The sequence below is a fragment of the Ranitomeya variabilis genome, chromosome 1, assembly GCF_051348905.1.
Source record: "Ranitomeya variabilis isolate aRanVar5 chromosome 1, aRanVar5.hap1, whole genome shotgun sequence".
Lineage (NCBI taxonomy): Eukaryota > Metazoa > Chordata > Amphibia > Anura > Dendrobatidae > Ranitomeya > Ranitomeya variabilis.
The window spans coordinates 228,607,486-228,631,880 of record NC_135232.1 but is presented as its reverse complement, the minus strand read 5'-3'; the positions used below and the strand labels follow the sequence as shown (position 1 = coordinate 228,631,880).

At 41.2% G+C, this 24,395-nt stretch overlaps 1 protein-coding gene across 1 annotated transcript in view; it reads right to left on the bottom strand.

Moving 5' to 3' along the window:
* Positions 1 to 24,395, bottom strand: part of DNAH10 (dynein axonemal heavy chain 10) — a 167,035-nt gene that overhangs the window by 10,647 nt on the left and 131,993 nt on the right. The window contains exons 62-72 of the mRNA XM_077293221.1: positions 21,534 to 21,681; positions 19,846 to 20,125; positions 19,425 to 19,654; positions 16,680 to 16,953; positions 14,199 to 14,303; positions 13,889 to 14,043; positions 12,618 to 12,772; positions 11,645 to 11,828; positions 11,185 to 11,385; positions 9,500 to 9,709; positions 7,423 to 7,518 (exon numbers count right to left, since the gene is read on the bottom strand). Coding sequence (XP_077149336.1) covers positions 7,423 to 7,518; positions 9,500 to 9,709; positions 11,185 to 11,385; positions 11,645 to 11,828; positions 12,618 to 12,772; positions 13,889 to 14,043; positions 14,199 to 14,303; positions 16,680 to 16,953; positions 19,425 to 19,654; positions 19,846 to 20,125; positions 21,534 to 21,681 — 2,038 coding nt within the window. The remainder of the gene's footprint in view (positions 1 to 7,422; positions 7,519 to 9,499; positions 9,710 to 11,184; positions 11,386 to 11,644; positions 11,829 to 12,617; positions 12,773 to 13,888; positions 14,044 to 14,198; positions 14,304 to 16,679; positions 16,954 to 19,424; positions 19,655 to 19,845; positions 20,126 to 21,533; positions 21,682 to 24,395) is intronic.

Here is a 24,395-nt window from a genome sequence, read left to right as displayed (position 1 = left end):
AGCACCACTCCAGTGGTGTACTAAAAACAAAAACGCTGGCGTGGTGCTTTAATAGTTGTCATAATTAAGGACAAGGCATCAGATTTCCACCAGATCTCCTAGACCTAGACTATTCGGTTGTGTTGCTCAAAGACGCCACCATTACCTCCAACAATGGAGTAGTAGCATTAACACTTCAGAGTAAGTACCTTTTAAAGGGAATTTGTCACAAGATTTTTTTTACAGCAGGTTTGGGGGTAGAGATCCCGATTCCAGCGATGTGTCACTTACTGGGCTGTCAATCAGTGGTGGGAGCAGGGTTATACAGAGCTAATGAATATGGAGGACTACATGGCATCAAGTTTAGTAGTCCTATAGTGATAATCTCCAGCTGATAAAACAGTGATGTTATCAAAAATAAAGCCCGCAGCCCACTAAGTGACACATCGTTGGAATCAGGATCTGCTGTTCTCAGATTAGGTGGTAAAAACCTGATGACAAAATCTTGTTAAAGTGGCTACTATGAGAAGATCCACATTTGCACTACCCTCTTAAAAACCCATGATGGATACAGTGGGTGAAATAAGTATTGAACACATCACCAGGGTCAGATAATTGGATGGGGATAATCATGTCCTTACTGCAAGGGGGGGGGGGGGGGCAGAATAGTCTCCGGTTGATGCCTTTTTGGATGCCTTAGCTTTGCTCTATGAGGAAAACGACAGGCTCCAGGTTGCTGAGGCAAACTTCATGAACCTGGCACAGGTGGGTTGCACTGCTGAGGACTACTGCTCCGAGCTCCAGCAATGGTCCACTGAAGTTCTAAGGAATGATGCAGCTCTCAGGAGCCAGTTCTGCAAAGGTCTTTCCAAGACTGTGAAGGATGCTTGGGTTCATCATTATTCCCCTTGTTTTCTGGTAGAGGCCATGACCCAGTCCATGCGGATGGACCACAGAAACCGTAGGAGATGTGGTGAGCGAATTGGTGCCCATTATACCCCTCTGGAGCAGGGCTATTTACCGGAGGTGGAGCCATTGGAGGAGGAAGTTGCCAGTTTTCATGCTATGGAGAAAAGACTTAGACAAGATCTTGGACTCTGTCTATATTGTGGTCTCACAGGACATTTTTAAAAACTGTCCAACTCACCCACAAGTAAACAAGCCGGTGGGAAAACACCTAAGTCTAGGTGATTGTCGAGGGGGTCACCCAGACTTCCAGGTACCATTTTTCTCCTCAGATAAAGTTCTGCTTAATATGGTTGTGTCCTTCAAGAATCAGGTATTGCCAGCATTGACTTTCATTGACTACGAGTCTGCAGCTAACTTTATTGATTCGGGACTGGTTCTGAAATTAGGAACAGTTAGTCTGGAAAAACCCATTCAATTATTAGCTATTGACAAAACAGTGCTACTTCAGAACTTTGTTAAATGGGTAATGGTGGAATTCATGCTTCAAGTGGTTGCACTTCACTCTGAATCCATTTCCTGTTTTGTCTTGGATAATTTACCTGCTGGGGTATTAGGGCTTCCATGGCTGCTTATTCACAATGCTGTTATTATTGGTGTCAGAAGGAGATTAAATGGAGCCTCAAATGTCATAAGAAATGTCTCAGTTCTGCACAAATATGCTTCGCTAGTCTGGAGGGTCTGCAGGGGTACTGGAAAAACTTCGGAAACAGAGGTGGAGACATTACATCCCCATCGTCTTAATGATTGTACTATAGATCTTGTCCCTGATGTCAAATTACCTAAAGTGCGCCTTTACTATTTGTCTGGGCCTGAACATACCCTCATGAAAAACCTATGTAAACAACAATTTACAGAAGGGTCATATCCGTTCTCCCTCCTCGCTTGTAGCTCCTGGATTTTTCTTTCTTTCTTCTTTCTTCCCAACCTGGATTCTCCAAACGTGTTTGAGGGTTCAATAATGGTCAATGGAGTAGATCTGTATTCTTCCAGCCAGTGCAGGGCTATGGTCCATTAAGCTGGCATCCTGTAGAAAGTCAAATCTGTGTCCCTCCTGGTGAAGTCATGTTGTCCTGGCTGTGGTTTTTGTAAAGTCTCTCTCTGACTCTTCTTGTAGAATGATACACCACCCTTTTATAGCCACAACTGTGGTGCAGGTCATCATCCAAAGGGCAGGGGGAGGACTGATTTTAACTGTCAATGTTTGAGTATTTAATCAATCTGCTTAGTTTTTCCTCCTCTGTTTTGCAGGTCAACTAACTAGCTGTCCTGGTTCAATGTGTAATCAACATATTAACAAACATCTACTGTTCAGTTATCCTATGTCCCTGTCATCTAAGATAACAACACAATATACTGCAATACTCAAGAGTCAACGTTAAAGACTCATACGTACAATTGTCTGTGTTTCTTGACCAACCAAAGAAAAACAAATAAATTCAAAAGTCAACATAAAGATAATAGCTATGTTTCCTGGCCTATTGAAAGTACATGTCTGGATAATTAAGATTAAATGCTATGTTGTCACAGGCCCCAACAGTGGTCACTGGAACTGTCAGTTGTTTAGAAATTCTTCTGTAACCAATGTCATCAGTTTGTTTTGCAACGATAAGGTTGTGATACTCTTGTGACAGCTCACTGGTTTTACCCATCATGAGATGTTTCTTGTGTTGCACCTTGGTAATATGAAACATTTTTATAGGCCATCAGTTCAATCAGTTGATATTATTTTTCACTAAGTGGTAGGATTACTTTCTAATTACTGATAGATTTCAATTGGTGACATGCTTTTCCGTGTGTCATTTCTCATTATTACACATAATTTATAACATCTATGGTTTGATTTATTTGCCTGTGTGGATTGGATGGGTTGTTATTGGCATCTGGTGAGAATTTCATGTCAATAGCAACTTTAGAAATATATTTACTTAGAAAATTGGTGACGTGCTCAATACTTATTTCTCATGCTGTATGTCTGTCATAGAGTTGATCATGGTGTGTTGATGTGGAGCGGGCTCAGGACCTGAGGGCGCAGTATATGTGGTATATGCTATCTAAGTTAAGTAGCCTGCATCTGTGCCTAACAATGGTGACCACAGCTAAGTTCCGCAGATGCCAAACATGTATAGTTTTTTGTTATTTAAGTGGTGAAAAAAAAAATTGGAAATGTGTAAGAAAATTTGTTTTGCTTTTGCTGACATTTTCCAAGACCCATAACATTTTGATTTTTCAGGATTTGGGGCTGGGTGAGGGAGCCCTGAGCTGGTGTTCTTACTGATACTATTTTGAGGTAGATACAATGTTTTGATCACCTCTTTTTGCATTTTACTACAATGTTGCGGCGGCCAAAAACAGTAATTCTGGCGTTTTAATTTTTTTTTGTTATGCCATTTAACGATCAAATGAATTTACTTTATATTTTAATAGATTGGACTTTTACAAAAGTAGCAATACCAAATGTGTTTTTTTTTTATCTTGATTGTTTATTTTTTAATGGGATAAAAGGGGGGTGATTTGAACTTTTGTTTTTTTTTTCATATTTTTACTTTTTTCTTAATTTTTTACTATATTTAAAATTTTTCTTAGGAGACTTGAATCTGCGATTGTTTGATCACTTGTACTATACATAGCAGTGCATCAGCACTACATATGACATATGTTTACGTCATATGTTGTGAAGGGGTTATTTATTTAACCGCTGCTGACAATCTCTGATTGCTTCTATCGGCTTTTAGTGACATGATCGTGGGGAACCAATGGTTTACCATGGTGGGCCTTCTTCACTGCCATCTTAGTACTCCTATGAAACTAAACCATGGGTTAAGCTTCAAAAAAGAACAAGATTTTTCTATATACTACAATACTTTCGCACTGCAGTGTAAAGTATAAGTGATCAGATGATCACAGGTTCAAGTCCACTCGGGGGGGCTAAAAATAAGAGTAAGAAATTAAAAGAAAAATGTTAAAAGATGTAAAAAATAATTCAGAGAAATTTACATCATTCCCCTTTTCCCCATTAAAAATACAGGAATGTAAAAAATAGAAAACTAAACCTATCTGGTATCACTGTGTGTGTAAAAGTCTGGTCTTTCAAAGTGAGAACTTAACTAACTCATACACAAAACACAGTAAAGAGAAAAAAATATCAAAACACCAGGGAAGTTTTTTCGGTTACCACACTTCCCTAAAAAAAAGCATGAAGAAGCAATCAAAACATTGTATCTTCTCCAAAGTAGTATCAACAAAACCATCAGCTCAGGCTTCTTTCACACTAGCGTCGGGCTCGGCCCGTCGCCGTGCGTCGGGCCGAGGTCCCCGACGCTAGCGTTGTCCCCGCCGCAAAACGGGGGCAGCGGATGCATTTTTCCAGCGCATCCGCTGCCCCACTGTGAGGTGCGGGGAAGTGCGGGGAGGTGGGGGCGGAGTTCCGGCCGCGCATGCGCGGTCGGAAAAAGCGGACCGTCGTGAGCAAAAAACGTTACATGTGGCGTTTTTTGCTCCCGACGGTCCGCCACTGCACGACGCATTCGTCGCACGACGGGTGCGACGTGTAGCAATCCGTCACAATGCGTCGCTTCATGTTAATCAATGGCGAAAAAACGCATCCTGCAAACACTTTTGCAGGATGCGTTTTTTCGGCAAAACGACGCATTGTGACGGAATGCAGTTAACGCTAGTGTGAAAGTAGCCTCACCGTGCAAGAAAAAAATGGAAACATTTAAACAATTGGGGTATCAAAACATGTGAACAATAAGTTTCTTACAAACATATTTCTTTTACACTATTTAAAGAGAACCTTTCACAAGGAATAATTCTGTTAACTTGCAGAAATGGGGTTAATCTGCAGGTTAACAGCGCTATGATGCTGTCTGGTGCCTGCACGCAGCTGAATGCAGCGGGGAGAGAATGAACTTTATTCTCCCGCCAGCATTCGCTTTCAGTCATGGACGCGGGGCTGGCGCTGGTTCCAGAGGTGTATCTAGCCTTTCCAGCACCCGGGGCAAAGGATCAGTTTGGTGCCCCCCCCCCCCCCCAAACTTCCCCCATTTGAACCTTAACTATTAAAACTGTATGACCAAGCCAAGGTACATTCCTGAATCTCCATAATGTTAAAATAGATACCAATAAAAGTAAAATTAATTGAGACATCAGTAGGTTAAGTGTTTTTGAATATCCATATTGAATCAGGAGCCCCATATAATGCTGCACAAAGGTTAATAATGGCCCCATAAGATGCTCCATAGAGACATTTGCTCCATATAGTGCTGCACAAACGTTATGGCCCCATATAGTGCTGCACAAACATTATGGCCCCCATATAGTGCTGCACAAACATTATGGCCCCCATATAGTGCTGCACAAACATTATGGCCCCCATATAGTGCTGCATAAACATTATGGCCCCATATAGTACTGCACAAATGTTATGGCCCCCATATAGGGCTGCACAAACATTATGGCCAACATATAGTGCTGCACAAACATTATGGCCCCATATAGTGCTGCACAAACATTATAGCCCCCATATAGTGCTGCACAAACATTATGGCCCCCATATAGTGCTGCATAAACATTATGGCCCCATATAGTACTGCACAAATGTTATGGCCCCCATATAGGGCTGCACAAACATTATGGCCAACATATAGTGCTGCACAAACATTATGACCCCATATAGTGCTGCACAAACGTTATGGCCCCATATAGTGCTGCACAAACATTATGGCCCCCATATAGTGCTGCACAAACATTATGGCCCCCATATAGTGCTGCACAAACATTATGGCCCCCATATAGTGCTGCACAAATGTTATGGCCCCATAAGATGCCCCATACAGATATTTGCCCCATTTGCTGTTACTGCGATAAAAAAAAATAATCACATACTCACCTCTCCATCACTCAGGCCCCCGGCACTTTCAATATTCACCTGACTTCGTTCCGGCGCCGCTCCATCTCCCGCCTCCTCTGCACTGACATTTAGGCAGAGGGCGCACACTAACTACGTCATCGCGCCCTCTGACCTCAGCGTCACTGCAGAAGACGGGCCGGCGACTGGAACGAGGAGCAAGTGAATATCGCGCAGCGCAGCGCTCCCCTCCCCGTATACTCACCTGCTCCTGGCGCGGTGCAGTCTCTGCTTCCCCGGCGCTGCTGCTTCTTCCTGTACTGAGCGGTCACCGTTACCGCTCATTACAGTAATGAATATGCGGCTCCACCCCTATGGGAGGTGGAGCCGCATATTCATTACTGTAATGAGCGGTACCATGTGACCGCTCAGTACATGAAGAAGCCGGGGCGCCGGGCAGCCAGGGACCTGCAGGGACCACGCCAGGAGTAGGTGAGTATAATTAGACAGCCCCCGCTCCCTGGCCCTGCCAACCCCCTCCTTGGACCGCCGCATCATCAGGCAGCCCGCTGGCGCCCCCCTGTCGGCTGCGCTCGGGGCACATGCCCCGGCTGCCCCCCCGGATACGCCACTGGCTGGTTCAGTCACCACTCTCAGTATACAGAGCGGCCGCTGTAACCGCGCCCTCGGCCGTGACTGACAATGGTTCTACCTTGTGACCGGCGGTGCTGTCAGTTAGGGCAGGAGGTGTGGCTACAGGGGCCGACCTGTATACGCAGAGCGGTCACTGAACCGACGCTACCCCACCCCCCGCTCCTATGACTGAATACAGAATGCTGATGGGTAGAATAAAGATAATTTTGTCCCTGCTGCATTCGGCTGCGTGCAGGCGCTAGACAGCATCATAATGCTGTTAACCAGCAGATTAACCCCATATATGCAGGCTAACTCCATTATTTCTAGTGACAGGTTCCCTTTAAGTAAAATAAGAAAAATAATAAATGGAAGTTTGGCATCATTGTAATCATACTGACATATAAAATCATGTTTACAGGTCATGTTTTAACCTGTGATCAAAACCCAAAAAACTGTGGCATAATTGCCTTTTTTCACCATTTCATCCAGCTTGATTTTTTTCCCCATTTTTCAGCGCAAAATATGGTAAAATGAATGTGTCATTCAAAACTACAACTTGTCCCCCCCAACAAAAAGCAAGCCCTCACCAGGCTATGTTGACAGAAAAATCACATAGTTAAGCCTCTTGGAGGAAGGGAAGGAAACATACGAAAGCATAAAAATGAAAAATTGCCCAGGCGTTAAGGGTTAAGAAACCATAAAATATATAGGTATATTAAGCTGTATGCATTATCCAGCATATAATCACTTTTACACTACACTGATCTGATGCTATTGTCTATACTTAGTTTAATATGTCTCCAGAGTCGCTGCAGTGTAAGCAGCACAAGCCAACACAATTATGGATTTGGAGGATGCTGCTGACTGCCATGCTAGGAATACAGCCTGCACGTCTAATTCCAGGGGATTTACAGGAAGCTGCATGAATATGATTTCAGAGAGTGAAGAGATCAATGAGAGTAAGAAAATAGCTGCAGTGCAGACAAACCGACCTCTCCTATAAGATACTTCAGACTGCCCCAGGGTATCCTGGGATCATGCTGTGTGAAGGCTTTGGTCAGGTACGTGTTCAGAATTTCCATGCACACCTGAAAAAAACAACACAAGGTGCGCGGTTATAATCTACCACTAAGCAGGCAGTCGAAACCTCATATTCACCCATCTGCAAGATTCTGAAGATGTAGAAACCAGAAAAATACTTCATGAAAGATGTTTTTTTTCCAATTAGCACGATCCATTGATGACCAATAAATGTTCATATAAACATTGTCATAGTCGAGTCTACAAACAGTCAAGGAATGGGTCACTCCGACGAACCGGTCACACGATCGGATTTTCTCTCATCCGAGAAATTCAGTCTGATTATGTTAATCACACTGACCACACTGATCAGAGCGTGATACGATATTTTTCAAATGCAGAGAAGATGGAAAAAAGGTCTTCATTCTGTGAGCCCGTGAAATCGGACTGCACTCGAATGTAATCCAAGTGTGGCCTGATTTTTCTTTTGACAGACCCATTGATTGACATGGCTGAGTGCGATCCAAATATCATATCAAACTCAGATATTCAGCAATTTCTTTTTCCTCAGATAGACTCAACCCTATAGAACAACATTATCCGATGTTCTGTCAGATCGCACTTGGACCGAAAATACGGTCGTCTGCATGAGCCCTTATGGAGTCCATTGCTAGAAATGTAACCGTGTCAAGAAGATATATACTCCTCAACATTCAAATTGCAACAACAAGAAGGAAAAGTCATGGACTTGTGGAAATTAGCTTGCAAAAAAAATACTTATGACCATGTGATATTTCAGTTTTTCTTTTTTAATAAATTTGCAAAAAACTCTACATTTCTGGTTTTTTTCAGTCAAGATGGGGTGCAGAGTGTACATTAATGAGAAAAAAAAACTTTTTTGAATTTTCCTAATGGTTGCAATGAAACAAAGAGTGAAAAATTTTAAGGGGTCTGAATACTTTCCATACCCACTGTATCTGTGACTGTTGAGTGGTTTGCAAGTGTGATAATTCCCTTCCCTCCTCTTAATTTGGTTATTCCTCCATCCTCCACTCCCCGATGCATTCCTCTGTTATACGTGAGTGAATATTTCTATGCTTGGTGTTTTCAGTTTACCCTTGTTTGTGTTGCGTTGTTTGTCGAGTTGGTGTACTGCAGTGCACAGTAGCACCCCTCTTCCCGGGATGGGGGAAGAGAACAGATGGAGGGCTGATTCAGGAGATAAGGCAAGGGTGGCAGCCCCGGCATCTTCACCTTCAGAAGCATTCTCGGTAATAGGGTGAGCTAGGGAGCTCCCTAGTGGTAGGGACAGGGAAGGAGCCCCTGGTCCAGGGTCACCCGAGAGCTGGGTTGTGACAATATCATTGAACACCTAATTATATTAACAAGTAGTGAGCCAGTCTATAGTGAAACCAAATGTTCTCTGTGTGTTTTCTCCTTTGCAAAGAAGTGCTAAATATGCAGGGAAGTTAATTGCGCCTAAAGTAGATTGTATATCTCTAGTCCATACCAGGAACATCACATGGAAATGCAATATTTTCATGCGATATCTCAAATAATCTGCTATTATCACAATTCACAGATATATTTTTGATCAGGGAACATGATCACATCTACAGTTCCAAGCTCCAGGATTTTTGGCCTTGGGAAATGTAATATTAATCCGAATTATAGAGATATCATAGTCATGTTTGGTGTTTCATGTTAAACTTATAACACTCCCATTCTACCATATTGAACAGATTCAGCAATCTATTACAATAAGAGATGATTGAAAAGGTCTGTCTAATTTGTTAAACAATGGGCTGATAGATTTTACATTTAATCTTGGTTTTCAGAAACTGAAGAGAATATTTGGAGGATTAATATGTACTCTATAGTCTATGGGCTGGTGTAAAACAGGATGGAATTAGTTAATGAATAAGGTTTATTTGCCATAAAGTGCAAATCTGGAAGTCTTGATTGTTACCAGTCACCATAGGTTCTTCTCTTATAGCTTCTAAATGCTGCAAGCTGGACATGGCCATTGTAGTATTAGTAAGATCATACCTGGAAATCAGATTCATTGAAGTCATAAGGAACATTCCAGCCAATCTTTCCAAATTTCCTCCTCTCCTGCACCACAGCATGGAAGAACGCCAGCACATAGACCAGGGATTTAAAGGCTGGATGCTGGCAGGCGTCAAGAGCTTCATGAGAGATCTTAAAGTACGTAGCCCTCATATTTAGCTTCAGCCCATTAGGAGGTTCAGTAACAACCTGTAAGGAAATGGACAAGATATTTTAATGTATGGTCTTTTGTTAAGTTAAAATAATTATAGCACAATTATTATTTTTGTTTCTTTTAACTGACTAAATGTCGCTATTTTATTGCTTTGGAACTTGTTTTCCACCATATTTTTTTTTTTTTTAGTTCTATATTTTCATATGGTTGGATTATATAGATATTTAATATATTTAGAAAATAGAATTCTCCTCTGAATAAAACTTAAAGCCCATTTAGATGGGTTTAGACAGCAGTTAAACAGCCATCGGCAATAGCGTTTAACGGCCTTTTTAGATAACACTTCCATGCATACATTATAATATAATCGTTTGTGTGCATAAAACATCATGTAATTGGCAACACATCACTTGTGTTTGTTCGTTGAGTAATTGCTGGCCTGTTTAGAGAGGCCAATAATGGGAAGAAGGGCTGATAATCTGGATACGAGATTGATTTTAGAAGTAGGAGCCGATAATTGGGATGAAAGTTTGTGTTCAGACATGAGTGCAGATATTCATGATACGAGATTGTGGTTATTTGTTAGAGTCGATAATCAAAATACGGGATTGCATTTAGAAGGGCCGATGATTGGGATCTAAGGATTCCTAGGAACACTTGTAACCCAATATCCCCTTACTTCTAAACACAATTTAATTGTCTATTATTTGTTATGCTTACATACAGCTTTGGCAAAAATTAAGAGACCACTGCAAAATGTTCAGTTTGTCTGATTTTTCTCTTTATAGGTATATTTTTCAGTAAAACGTAAATAGTTCTTTTATTCTATAAACTACAGACAACGTCTCCGAAGTTCCTGAACAGGAGAAATGGTCAGAATTAAAAAAACAAAAAAAAACTAAAAAACATTGCTTTCAGACCTCAAATAATGCAAAGAAAACAAGTTCATAATCATTTAGAAACAACAATACTAATGTTTTAACTCGGGAAGAGTTCAGAAATCAATATTTTGTGGAATAACAATGATTTTTAATCACAGCTTTCATGCGTCTTGGCATGCTTTCCACCAGTCTTTCACACTGCTTTGAGCAGTTCTTTGTTTGATGGCTTGTGACTATCCATCATCCTTTTCAATGGGGTTCAGGTCTTGAGATCGGGCTGCCCATGACAGGGTTTAGATGTGGTGGTCTCTTAATTTTTGCCAGAGCTATATATAACGCCATCATATTCCACAGCATGCTACAGACATGATCATCACTGTCCAAATTGGGACTCATTATGTAGATTCCCCATCAGTATGTCTTTGGAGTGTGGGAGGAAACCGAAGAACCCGGAGGAAACCCATGCAAACACGTGAACATAAAAACTCCTTGCAGATGTTGTCCTTGGTGGGATTTAAACCCAAGACCCTAGCGCTGCAAAACAACAGTGCTACCCACTGAGCCACCATGCAGCTGATTTTAATACTCAAATTATTATTATTTTTATTTTCTATTTCCATAACTCAAACCTTGAGGGATTTCTGAAGTATTCCAATAGGAAAGTCTTTGGTGGGATCTGTGGTGAGCCATAGGCGGAAGTCTGGGTGTGGTTTCCTTATCATCTCCAGTGCTTTCTCCAAATCTTTTAGCCACTTTACCAACAAGTGACAGTTTTGTAACATAAGCCATTGGCCACGAGACACTGCTGTTTCCAAGAGCTGAAGTGCCACCTACCATAACAATAGTAATACATATAAGTAATAACACAAACTAAAATGTATGAATCATCGGCCCCAGTGTCCCATTCAATTAACACCTAAACAAGAATCTCTGCAATTGTATCTCAAGAAACTAAGCACCATACAACCCCTGATATTCATGTACAAGGTCATGAAAAGTGTACAAATCCCGATGTAAGACAAAAATCTACATGTCAAAGCAAAAATGGACATAGTACAAAGCCATTAGACAACTAAACGAGAAACGTACCTTTTCCTGCCCCTGACCCATGGCAAGGAACTTAAGGCGATTTCCTCCAAATCCCGACCTCTCTGCCAATTTCATGAGGTCACTAGCGGGATCAGACCCAGGACTCAGGATAAAAACAATAGGTGATGTAGGAACACTCTGTTCAAATATAGCTTCAAAGCTTATGACTGGTGGCTGCACGTATCTATGGGGTGTAATGATCCATATTATGAAATAATAAATATATTTATTTTATTAAGAACAGATGAAAGCAGTACTAAGCAGTGTGATGGTGCTTTGCCCCTCCACTCATACACATTTCACTTCGGGCTGCTGGTGAAGCTGGTAAGAGCTGATCAGTGGGGCTGCCAGGTGCCGGACCCCCATGAATCTGATACTGATTACCTATCTTTATGATAGGTCATCAGTACCATACAGTAGTAGTGGTTAATAAGGATCTCTGTGGAGTTCCACAAAGCAGCTCTGACGGCACATTACATACATGTACGGTATCTAGAAACGGACTGTAAAAAATCAACATTTATAATTTTTAAATAAAAGATACTAAATGACAGATAAGTTAATTCCTCAGAGGCTACTGAGAAGACAGAGAATGAAGAAGACGTGCTGCCGAGATGCTTTCCAGCAGCGACATAGTTAACAGGCAACCTATAATCTGTAATGTGGCTGCTCCCAGTGGGGCTTTATCCTGCCGTCTGGTCACACTGGCTCCAGGTCTCCGTTCCTGCAAATATGCTATAACACAGGCATTTCATATCAATAGACATAATGACTAAAGTATTATTATTAATATTACAACCACATGAGAGCCTGGGCATGCTGGGAATTGTTGTTTTGTGACAGCTGAAAAGTTACAAATAGGAGACCTATTAATTATAAATATAGTGAATGAGTAAAAAAAGATATTTCATTGATTTGAATTTATTTTGGACTAGTGGTACAAAAATCGCTTTTCGACAGTTATTGTACTTACTTCTCTCCCATGGTGACAGTCACATAGTCGGTCACAGCTCTATAGACGCGGTCTACTCGAAAGCATCGGAGAAGAAGCAGTTTTTGAAAGGTGGATAGTTTGTCTTTGTAGCCTAAAGGGAAGGGGTATTGTTCTGGAGTATCCAGGTCATACCACTGAATAAGAAAAGTGATAGACGTGGAAGGTTTTAGAGAGACTGAGCAAGATGACATCGTATTTGGATATCTAAATAAGTATCTTGAATGATTACATTGATCGTCTTGTCCAAGATTACTAGATCTCTGAATATATTCCCTCGCCGCGTCCTGCTCACAGCATTCCTGTACCTGTCAGGATGCATAGGAGCTCTCAGATGTGTACAGAGGCATTTGTGCTGATGTATTTAGGCCTACAGAGGCCATAAGCACGAAAGGGAAGAAGCCCAGAGCTATGATAGTCACTATACAGGAAGCTCTTCTATAACCATGACCCTCCTCACTAAGAAGCATGCAGACGATCACACAGTTCTAGGTTCCTGTATACAATGTATGACATGTAACCTCTTTAAAGGGATTTTCTCAAAATAGTGGCATGTCACTAGGATATAGCAATCATGCCCAATAATAGGAAGCCATGCTGATCATTGGTAGCATGCCTCATTAATGTTTATCCTGAGATAACCCCTTAAAAAATTGGTATTGCTTTGTCTGAAAGGCAAGTGACGTATTATTTAGAATCCTCCGTATATTACCCACCATAGATTGCAATCTTCTATAGATTATGTACTACTCATGAATCTCCTTGGCACCTGATTGCTACACATACATTGTATAATAATAGGAGGTGTTATATTAATAACCATTAAGGAGAACCTGTCAGTCGATTCATGCTGCTCGAACCACAGGCAGCATAAATCGGAGCCTGGCTGGATGGTTGTAGCCAGGTATGTTTTTTTCTGAAACGCTCCAGTTTCAGAGAAACCATAGTTAGTGATCCAACCCTAGGGCGAGACCTGATTAGTCCACACTGCCTCCCCGCACTGCTCTTGTTGATTGACATGGCTCTCCCATGGAAAGACCTATCAATCAGATCAGTGAAGAGAGAAGCCGGCCAGGGGCTGTGCCAGACTAATCTCATCTCTCCCTATAGTACCCAGCTGGATCTTTTCAGAAAAAGATATCACAGCCAGGCTCTGATACAAGCTGCCATGGTTTGGGCAGCATGAATCGACTGACGGGTTCCCTAGTCTGCAGGTTATGTGGTATAACATAGACCTTGGATTTGCCACTTACAGCTTTCCATTCCGACTCATGTCTCTCTACATCATCAGGAAGCGACCCAAACAATGATGAGAATTGTTCCGACAAGCGCATGATGTCCTGCCAGCCTTGGTCAGGGAGCCAAAAGCATGGCTTCTTCCTTTTGCTTTTCTCCAGGGAGATATTTCCTAGAAGAGAAGGAAAGGTCAGAACCAGGACAATGTAAATCAAACCCTGAATTTGAATCACAAGAAGAAATATAACTTATACTTTAAAAAGACAACTGAACTGAGGAACTTAACTGAGGTGCACCTAGAAGTGAGCCATTCTGTAGTTTTATTACCTTTTAAGAAAAAGTCCAGTTCTTCCTGTGGCACCCTGGCATCGGCTTGTTCAATCTTAATGGTCATATTGAAAGAAAACAGCAACTTATGTCTCTCAAATAAGCCTGAAAGAAAAGGTTCCTATTAGTTTCCTGCAAAAAGAACCCACCGAGTTGTGCCTGGTAGTGATTTATTGGGAATCTGCTCATTACACCAAGTAACAGGAAATATCAGCGGTATCCCTGTTGCCCTCTACATAGAAACTGTCTCCTTGCCTCCTGCATTTAATCTCTTCTTGAATAGGCCATTTTTCTTTGTTTCTTTCTACACTTCTTCAGCGTGTCATAACATTTTTTAGTAAATGCTTGTTTTTTTTGCGGGATGAGTGGTTGTTTTGAATGACACTATTCGTTTTACCATATAATGTTCTAAAAAATGGGCTAAAAATTGCAAGTGGGGTAAAATGTTGAAAAAAAAGCCATGCAATTCTTCCATTGTTTTTCATTTATTTTTAATTTTTTACTGTGTTTATTGTGCTGTAAAAATTACCTGGCAGCATGATTCTTCATGTCAGTATGATTACGGTGATAACAAAATTTTGTAGTTTTTTTTATACTTTAGTGGCTAAAAATAATTTGGAACTTTTGGAACAAAAGATGTTTAGTTTGTTGCACCATTTTCTGAGAGCTGTATCTTTTCTGTTTTTAGTTTTTAGCTTTTTTTTTATATGGCAAGTTGAAGCTCTTACTTTGATTGATAATAAATTCTAACTTTTTATTTTACATTTTTATGAAACAGACATGACTATAACAAGTATTTTTTATTATTTTCTTTCAATGTTTTTATTTATAGAAAGAGAAAAGTGTGATTCAAACTTTTATATTTTTTTAAAAAACATTTTCTGTATCTCTATAAACTTTAATTTTTACTTTATTTTTAGTTCCCTTAGGTATCTGGAACCTGCAATCGTTTGCTTGCTTTACATACAATGCAATACTGCAGGAGTACCAAGATGGTGATAAAGGGGTCTTCTGTAGTAACCCTTTGCATCTTGTGATAGTTTTGCGGTCAGGGGAAGGATTTAGGGGCACCAGAAAGAATACTGTATTATTTTAGAAATGCACAATCCTCTGATCAAATATATACTACTAAAAGCAAGTATAATTTAGGTCTGATATATATGAGGCAGAGTCAAAAATTAACCGCACCAAGACTGCAGAATTTATTTTGCCCAATAATCAGAAGAGACAAATGCGTCATTTTATTACATAATCTCCCTGCTTTTCCCTTATTTCCACCCCAGGGTGTGGTCTGAGGCTTAAATAGCTGGCCTCCAGTCCAGAGGCAGTCTGGGTTCAGTAGGGCTGGAGATAGGATCTCCAGTGGTTTGTGTCCTGAGGAGGAAAGACTGTGTTGCTCCAGAGCGGACAGCTTGCCGCAGATGTATGGACTGTGCTACAACATTTTTTTTTGTCCTCCTGTTTTGCCCGAAGGGCTGTGTTTACTTCTCTTTTCATGTTGGTTTATACCATTTACAAAATAATAAACCAACAGAAGATTTAAAGAGACAGTGTTCCTGTTTTCTACCTCTGTGTACTGCTGATTAGGTTGAACTACCACAATACATACACACTTCTTCACAACAAAACACTTTTTCCATGCTGTGCACAAAGTCTTCGATAAATATTGGCAGCAGACACACACTCAGACCACAAAAAATGAATCACAGCTTCTCCTTTCATGCCAATCACAAGTGGGACAGCCATTGTTTCTGGCACCACAGTCACAAATAAACTGCCATAACATGTTTAAGCCTGCACAACAGTGAGTGGGGAGGCAGCAACCTCGTCTAGAAAGAGTTGATACGATAGTGCGTCCCACAGATGATTTAGGGTATGTGCACACGTTCAGGTTTTTTTGTGATAAAAATGCTTTAAAAACTCATTAAAAACGCATACATTATGCATCCTATCATTTAGAATGCATTCTGCATGTTTTGTGCACATGGTGCGTTTTTTTCCGCGAAAAAAACGCATCGCTGTAAAAAAAGCAGCATGTTCATTAATTTTGCGGATTTTCTGCGTTTTTCACGCAATTCTATGCATTTGAAAAAAAACGCACAAAAAACGTGTGAAAAACGCATGAAAAAATGCGATGCGGATTTCTGGCAGAAATGTCCGTTTTTTGTCAGGATAATTTCTGCAAGAAATCCTGACGTGTGCACATACCCTTAATTTTACTGGAGTGTGGATAGTTTTTGACTCACCCTTGTACATTTGATTTCTCAGCAGAAAATACATATTTGGTCCATATAGATTAGTAAACCTGATATTTTACCACATCTCCTCTGTAAGTTATGTTATGTGTCTATATAATTATTCTAAGAAGAAAATGTTCATGTTGAATGAAAAGGATCAGCTTATTTGTTGCGCTCATATCACAGGTCTATAAGATGGACAAATAGATAAAGTGCAATTTCAATATATTTCTAAAGAGCTGACCTGTACATCCATAGTTATAAACGTTGAATGTCAAGGTGTCCATTATGTTTTTCAATCTTTTGGCCAGTATTCCATCGGGAAGAGACTTCCGCAGAGATAAATCGAAGACCGCCAAGAAAGAAGACAAAGAGTACTGATACATTGAGTTGACTAAGGCCATCTCAGAAAGGACAAAGAACAGTATGGCTCCACGCTTAGCAGCTGGTCTATACCCATCTCGTAATTTATCAATATCCAGGGCAGTCCGCTCCGCTAATTTCAGTTTTTCAGACACCTAAAAGTATAAAATTGCCATTGATAAATGTGTACTACAATCGTCAATTAACAACAGCACATTGTATAAGTAAAACATAGAGCAAGAAAGAATAAACAATACACATTCCATCGAAGGTAAAATGACCATATAATCAGATTTCGTGACGTGAACATTATAATTCGGTATTAACAAGCAAAGGACGCGTACGGTTTATTAAACATATGAAGGAAAAACACTGTAGCGATCCTAGCCAGCTACATTTTGCAGGCTTGGAAATAGTTAAGCTTCCTCCGCAGGGTGGAGATCATAACAAACTACTATTACAGTGTGAGGCCAAATGGATTATGCATGCTAATGCCCAGGGCCTTTTGGGCTTAAATGATAAATTAGATATGGCAATTTTCTTATACCGTAAGTTGTATTAATGTGCAGTCCGCTTTTTAGTAACATTGTTTTTAATGTGACATATTAATTGTATATTCATCACCTGTGATAGTCACACCCTATATATAGGAAGTGTTATCACCACAGAGACATGGACCCGTAGAAGCGCAAGAGCGCAAAACGGCCGTCGTCCAGTCGTTCACTCCCCGCACCCCTCTCCTCACCAGCCGCCGCAGAAAATGTCTGTAATCTGTTGATCGCAAATAAAGGACAACACTTATACTGCACAGAAGGGTGAGTGCTACTTTCTCTTCTCTCATTTACTTCATGGACTTTCTATTTTATAAGTTGTGCACCACCCATGTCAGTAGCTAGCCTCTGAACATCCTGATCTACAAAGGATCGAGTATACTTATACATCTCTACATAAAGTACAGCATTCGGTGCCGTTCATACCCATCTTTCTATTTAAGCGCTTGACCATATAATCACTAGCCTTTAGGGTCCTAAAAAAAGTTCCCATGTTATTAACAGCAACCATTAGGGGTTTATATGTTATTTTTGCAATTCTGATTGTTCTCGTGGTTCGAGCAGCCAATGTACCGTTCTGTTTTTGATCACATTAGTTTTGCCTCTTCCCTTTCACTTGACAATCTAATGCTTTATATACTTTTAATATAAAAATATTATTTGTTAAAAGGGGCATACTGGTTATGAAATATTTTGCAGTGGTTGGAACAATTTCAATGTGAAAAAGTGTTCATGATGCTGCAAATCATGTTCATATGGGTTTCTGTGCATGATTTCTTCCCATCCAATAACTGTTATTACAGGGACACACGTAGGTAACACTCCCGTGTATCGACACGTGGCTATTGCTTTGTGAAAAAGCGGCTAATTGCTCATTTCAATAGTTAAGCTTGCCTCTACTCTGTCTATGCATTGCCCACAAGGAGAAGGGTCTGGCTTGGTCATTGAAATGAACCGCCAACGAGCCCCCTTTACACACAGGTTTGGTCATGTCCCAACACTGGAAACACTTTATAGCACAGGGTTGAAAGTAGAACCATGACCGATAATGTATAGGGAGGCATCTTTAAAGCTCAGTTAAACTGAAATATGTTGTCGGGACATGTCAGATGTTGAGAAGGGTCAGATGCTGAGACCTCAACCAATTAGGGCAGCACATTGGCTCAGTGATTAGCACTGCAGCCTTGCAGCGCTGGGGTCCTGGGTTCAAATCCCACCAAGGAAAACATCTGCAAGGAGTTTGTATATTCTCCCCGTGTCTGCATGGGTTTCCCCCGGGTTCCCCAGTTTCCTCCCACATTCCAAAGACATACTAATAGGGAATTTAGATTGTGAGCCCCATTAGGGACAGCGATGATAATGTCTGTAAAGCGCTGCAGAATATGATAGCGCTATATAAATAATTATTGAAAAAGAAGGGACAGGAGTGCTCAGCAGAGTGCTGTGCACCTCCGACTGAGATCTGATCTGCTGGAATCCCCATATAGAAAGTCTGAATCTGTACAACGGTAAACCTGTCAATTTGAAAAGTGTTTAAACAGAGAAATGTACAGGTCAGTCCAAAGTCCAAATCCCCACCAACCAATGTGACAGGTACACTTTAAGCACTACATTAAACATTTTTATCAAGGAGGTTGTCCACAACTTGAACAACCCTGTCTCAAACAGCATATTTGCCCCTAGTAAAATAAAAGCACTTATACTCGCCTCTGGTTCCGGGACTGTTCCAGCAGTGTCGGCACTGGCTATCCCGGAACATTGTTATGTCACATGATCCCTACAGTCAGTCAGTGCTGGCTTCACTCTTGCCGCCTTTGGATAAATCAGACATTAAGAGGAAGTGAGAGTTGCGGTTGTCTTCATCATGATGTCTGATTTGTCTGAAGCCGGAGGGAGTGAAGCATTACGTTGTTATGTCTCACCATCCTCAGGAGTGCCAGTACCAACACCACTGGAATGGCACCAGCACCAATGGTGAGTATAAGTATTATTTTACTGGCAGGAAACATAGGGATTGCGAAGGCCTTGTTTGAGTGGTAGACAACCCCTTCAAGTCTGGGATATTGGATAGTTACCTCTGTAGCTTTGGATTTGGTCTCTTCTAGGGTTTGAACTAATTCCACATTATCCAACATGTTACCAGTGGAAGTCGCAAGTTCTCTAAGCAAGGAGTCCTCCAAATCTTTCAGCAATTTTTTATTTTCACTGGTCTCTTGAATTAGATGTTCTCTTTGCTCTTCCAATTCTCTTCTTTCAAAGCCAACAATGACACTGAGCAACTGATCTTCAAGACCCTTCAGAGTAACTGAGAAAAACATTGACAAGAAAAGCATGGACAGCATTAAATGCAATGAGGTACAGTTAAGTGTACTCCTGATGTAAACCGTGCAAAATAAAGGACAATCACTGGTGGAATTCCGCTTAGATTCCTAAAATAGCAATGAATATTGAATGAAAGAAAGTTGTGCATGATAATTCATTAAGGCAAGTACTCACCTGTATAATTTATGACCATGGCTTTACCAAACACTGAAGGAGAATACTTAGGATTTGCCAGTTTCGTATTCAGGTACAGTTTGAAGTTGGGATCATAATCGACCTCTTTATCTCCTAGGATGATAAACTGACAACCTTGGGCACCTTTGATATTTTTCTCTAAAACGTTGTCAATTACAGGGTCAATATATTCATCAACGTCTTGAAAGAGGAAGGGAAAGCCATACTTAATAGCCATTTCTAATTGTTTTAAGAAATCAGGGTCATTAAAAGAGGAAATCTGTAAAGAAAAACATTTTTTTTGTTGCATTGCACTCAGTAGTATAATCCATTAAGAAAGACAGGACAGATGAGAACACCAAATACAAACTACCGGAATTACCCAAAATATTTCCTTCTGCTGAATTTAGTTTAAATTACATAAAGTGTGTACTACAGACATGTTTTATCAAAGTAATACAAAATAAATCTGTTTTTACTACATTTGAGCATGTACAGTAAAAAAAAATTAACAGATTAATGGGGTTGTCAACTAAAAAAATCTATATTTAAATTTGTGATTTATGAAATTCTACATAACTTTCTAACTTTTCTGCAAAGCTCCACCAATCCTTCCATTTCATAATTGCTTCTTGGCCCCAGCAGCTCCAGTTTCTGTGGATTCTATGTCAAAGTGTGAGCAGCGCTTTGAGTAAAGGGGGCTGGCTCACTGGTCATTTCAAAAGAAAAAACAGGCCCCATCAGAACTATCTATTGTCCTCTTGATAGAAATGGGGGCTGACACCTATCTTTCCTGACTCCCCCCACCCCTGTACACATGAATGATTGGCTCTGTCATCTGTAAGAAGCCACTACAATACATCTCTGTTGGTGGTTTATATGCAAAAAAAATTAAAGCAAAGGGCAAAAGTTGAGGTTTTTTTTTTAGACACCAGATAATTCAGACAAATTGACTGGTTCAGCCAACTTTAATGAAGAATTCCCAAAGTTTTGATCCCCTTGATATATTGCAATCATCAACATCTACATATATAATCGCCAGTTGGGACTTCTGGCCGCTGTCTCCGAATCCCATAAGGCACTGTCACTTGCGCAGGTGGATGTGGCCACGAACTGCGCCTGAGCAAGTGACGTTCACGTCACCACTATTCCAACGCATGCGCAGTAACAGCCACAACTGTAAGATATGTTGGAAAGCGCAATCGGTGTGAGACGTGTCCGCTGCTCCTGTCAGCACCACTAAGCATACACAAATGTCAATTTCACTGCACTCCCGATGCGATAGCATCGGGCCTATTTATAGTATTATATAACAATGTGTACTTACAATTGCTCATTTTGCCCTTCTACCCAGCTAGTTCTTCTCTTTTCCATTAGGTTTGTGACATCACATGATTAAAAATTGACTAGTTGAACCCTTCCAAGCTCTATGTAGAAACAGGGGGTCAATTTTTCTCTGCACAAGTCATGCATCATTGCAAAAGTCTATGGCAGGGGGAGAAGGGGAGTGTTTCTACACAGAGCAGTGAAGAGAGGAGAATTAGCTGGGTAGTAAGGCAAAATGAGCAATTGTAAGTTCACAGTGATGATTGCAGCATATTAAGATACAAATTTTGACAGGAGTGCTTCTTTAAGCGTAAAATATTTGACATAACAGGTAACTAGCAGTAAGATAAGGTAGGTTATACCTTAAGGTTATGCCGTTCTTCTTTTCTTTTGATCCAGTTCAGAGCTTGCTGTTGAGGATCTATGCAAAGTGGGAAGCGACTGGCCCTGGTGGTCAGGATACCATTTTGTATAGAGAGTTCATCTGGAGGTAATCCTTCTGAGCCCCATCTGCATAAAATTTACAGAATGAGCATAGTATTTATTACGTCTTGTCATCTACTTTGGTGATGGAAACTGAATATGTGTTCTCATAGTAATTCTGGCTTTATTACATTCCCTTTACTGTAGAAAAGAACTAGACTATCTGGTAAATATGTATCAGCTTTTCAAACTTTGTGATAACTCTTACTTCTCCTGCATGCTTTAACTCGGTAGATTTTTAAACTGACCACTGCACTACCCGCCCCTCACCACTTTTCTTCATGACCAGCCAGGTTAACTGTTCCTGTGTTATATCCTGCATCTGGCTCAATTGTAATTATCTGAATTAGATGATAACAGGCCTCGCCCCTTTGTTTCACACCTGAATGCATTCGTTAGAAAATATATTGTGAGCACTGCGTTTCCATAGATGTTAGTCTGTCCTGTGCATCACCTAAGTGCATAACTTAAGTGTATTGCAATGAATTAGACCAAAATTACACTGAAGGTAACTGGATACACAGTCACAGTAAACAATGTTTTGGTTTGTCTTCACTCTAACCCCAATAGTCCTTCACTTCATACTAACCCCTCTAATCCCTACACCTAGTAATAAACTGGTTATCTCTCCCTTCATCTACCCCATTCATCTCACCTCTTCCTCAGATTTGTTCCTCAACATAAAATCCTCTGTCTACAAACACAGACAGCCACCTCATGCCCTCTCCAGCTCCTCCTCACTGCTGGCAATATCTCTCCAAATCCTGGTCCTCCTTACCACATCCCCACAGTCACTTCTACCTCTCATCCACAATCTATCACAAATTTCTGCGACTCTTCTAACCTTATACCCATTCGACTAGCCCCTGCTTCCCCAGTCCCGCTAACAGAAGCTCTATAGAACGTTTGTCCGCTTTGTCTGCAACAAACTGTCATACATCCATGATCTTTTCATTACTAACAACGTTACCTTCCTCGCCATCACTGAAACCTGGCTCACCACCTTTGACACAGCCTCTCCAGCTGCAGTTTCTTATGGTGGATTCCACATTTCCCACATCCCATGCCCCAGCAGCAAGGATGGCGGAGGAGTTGGTTTTCTTCTGTCAGATAACTGCTCCTTCTCCCAAATTCCACTGCCCCCTCTGTTACTCTCCCTTCTTTTGAGGTGCACTCTGTGCGCATCTATTCCCTCTCCAACCTCGATATGGATGTAATCTACTGCCCCCAGGGCCAGCCACCACTTTCTTCGACCACTTCACCACCTGGCTACTTAATTTCCTTTCTTCTGACATCCCCACTATAGGCATGGGTGACTTCAACATTCCCATTGACACTTCCCACTCAGCTGTCTCTAAGCTTCTTTCTCTCACTTCCTCCTTCGGCCTTGCTTAATGGTCTTCTGCAGCCACTCACAAATAGGGCCAAACACTGGATCTCATCTTCTCTCACCTCTGTTCCTTATCTAACCTCTCTAATCTCTAACTCACCTCTCTGACCACAACCTGCTTACATTCTCTTCTCTCTCCTCTCCAGGTGCACAATCCCCACTCCATAAACTTGTACACCTTCGCAGAAATCTCAAACACCTCGACCTACACTCACTTTCTGAATCACTTCTCCCTCTTACAGACTTAAGATGCTGCTGCCGCTTTATATAATACCACAACAGCTGCAGCTCTAGAATCGGTTGCCCCCTCACACATATCACAGCTTACACAATCAACAGGCAATCCTGGCACACCAGCCTGACTAAAGAACTCCATCTCCTTCATCTCCTTCCAGGGTTGTTGAGCGGAGATGGAAACAATCCCATTCCAATAAGTACTTCATCGTCTTCAAACAGTCCCTCATTACTTTCAAGTCCACACCCACTGCAGCAAAACATAGCTCTCATCTCATATCCTCCCTGTCTCACAACCCTAAACAGCTATTCAACACTTTCAATTCTCTCCTCCATCCCCAGCACCTCCTCCCCTAAAATAAGCTGAAGGCTTTGTCTCATTCTTCAATCAAAAGATTGACAACATCAAGCAAAGTATCCATATCCCCTCCTCATAACTACACAGCCCTGCTCCTCCAAAAGCAACTTCTCAACCATTATGGAATATCAACTTTGCTCTTTACTCTCCTAGTCACATCTCACTACCTGTGCACTGGACCCGATACCATCCCATCACATCCCAAACCTCACCACAGTCTTCATCCCAACCCTAACCCATCTCTTCAACCTGTCACCAAGAACTGATGTCTTCCCCTCATGCTTCAAACAAGCCTCGATCACACCCATCCTCAAAAAGCCATTCCTTGACCATCCTGTCTAACTATCGTTTTATATCACTTCTCCCCTATGCCTCAAAACTACTGGCACAACACTTCCGTTTTGAACTGTGCTCCCACCTCTCCTCCCACTCCCTCTTCGACCGCTTACAATCTGGCTTCCGACCTCATCATTCCACTGAACCTGCCTTAATTAAAGTCACCAATGAATGCTAACTGCCAAATCCAAGCAACACTAGTCTGTCCTCCTCCTCCTGGACCAGTCATCTACCTTCGACACAGTGGACCACACTCTCTTACTACAGATTCTCTCATCTCTTGGCATCACAGACCTGACTCTATCTTGGATTTCCTCATACCTGACAGACCGGACATTCAGCGCCTCTTACTCCCACACCACCTCCTCATCTCGCCCCTATCTGTTGGTGTTCCCCAAGGTTCAGTTCTAGGACTCCTGCTCT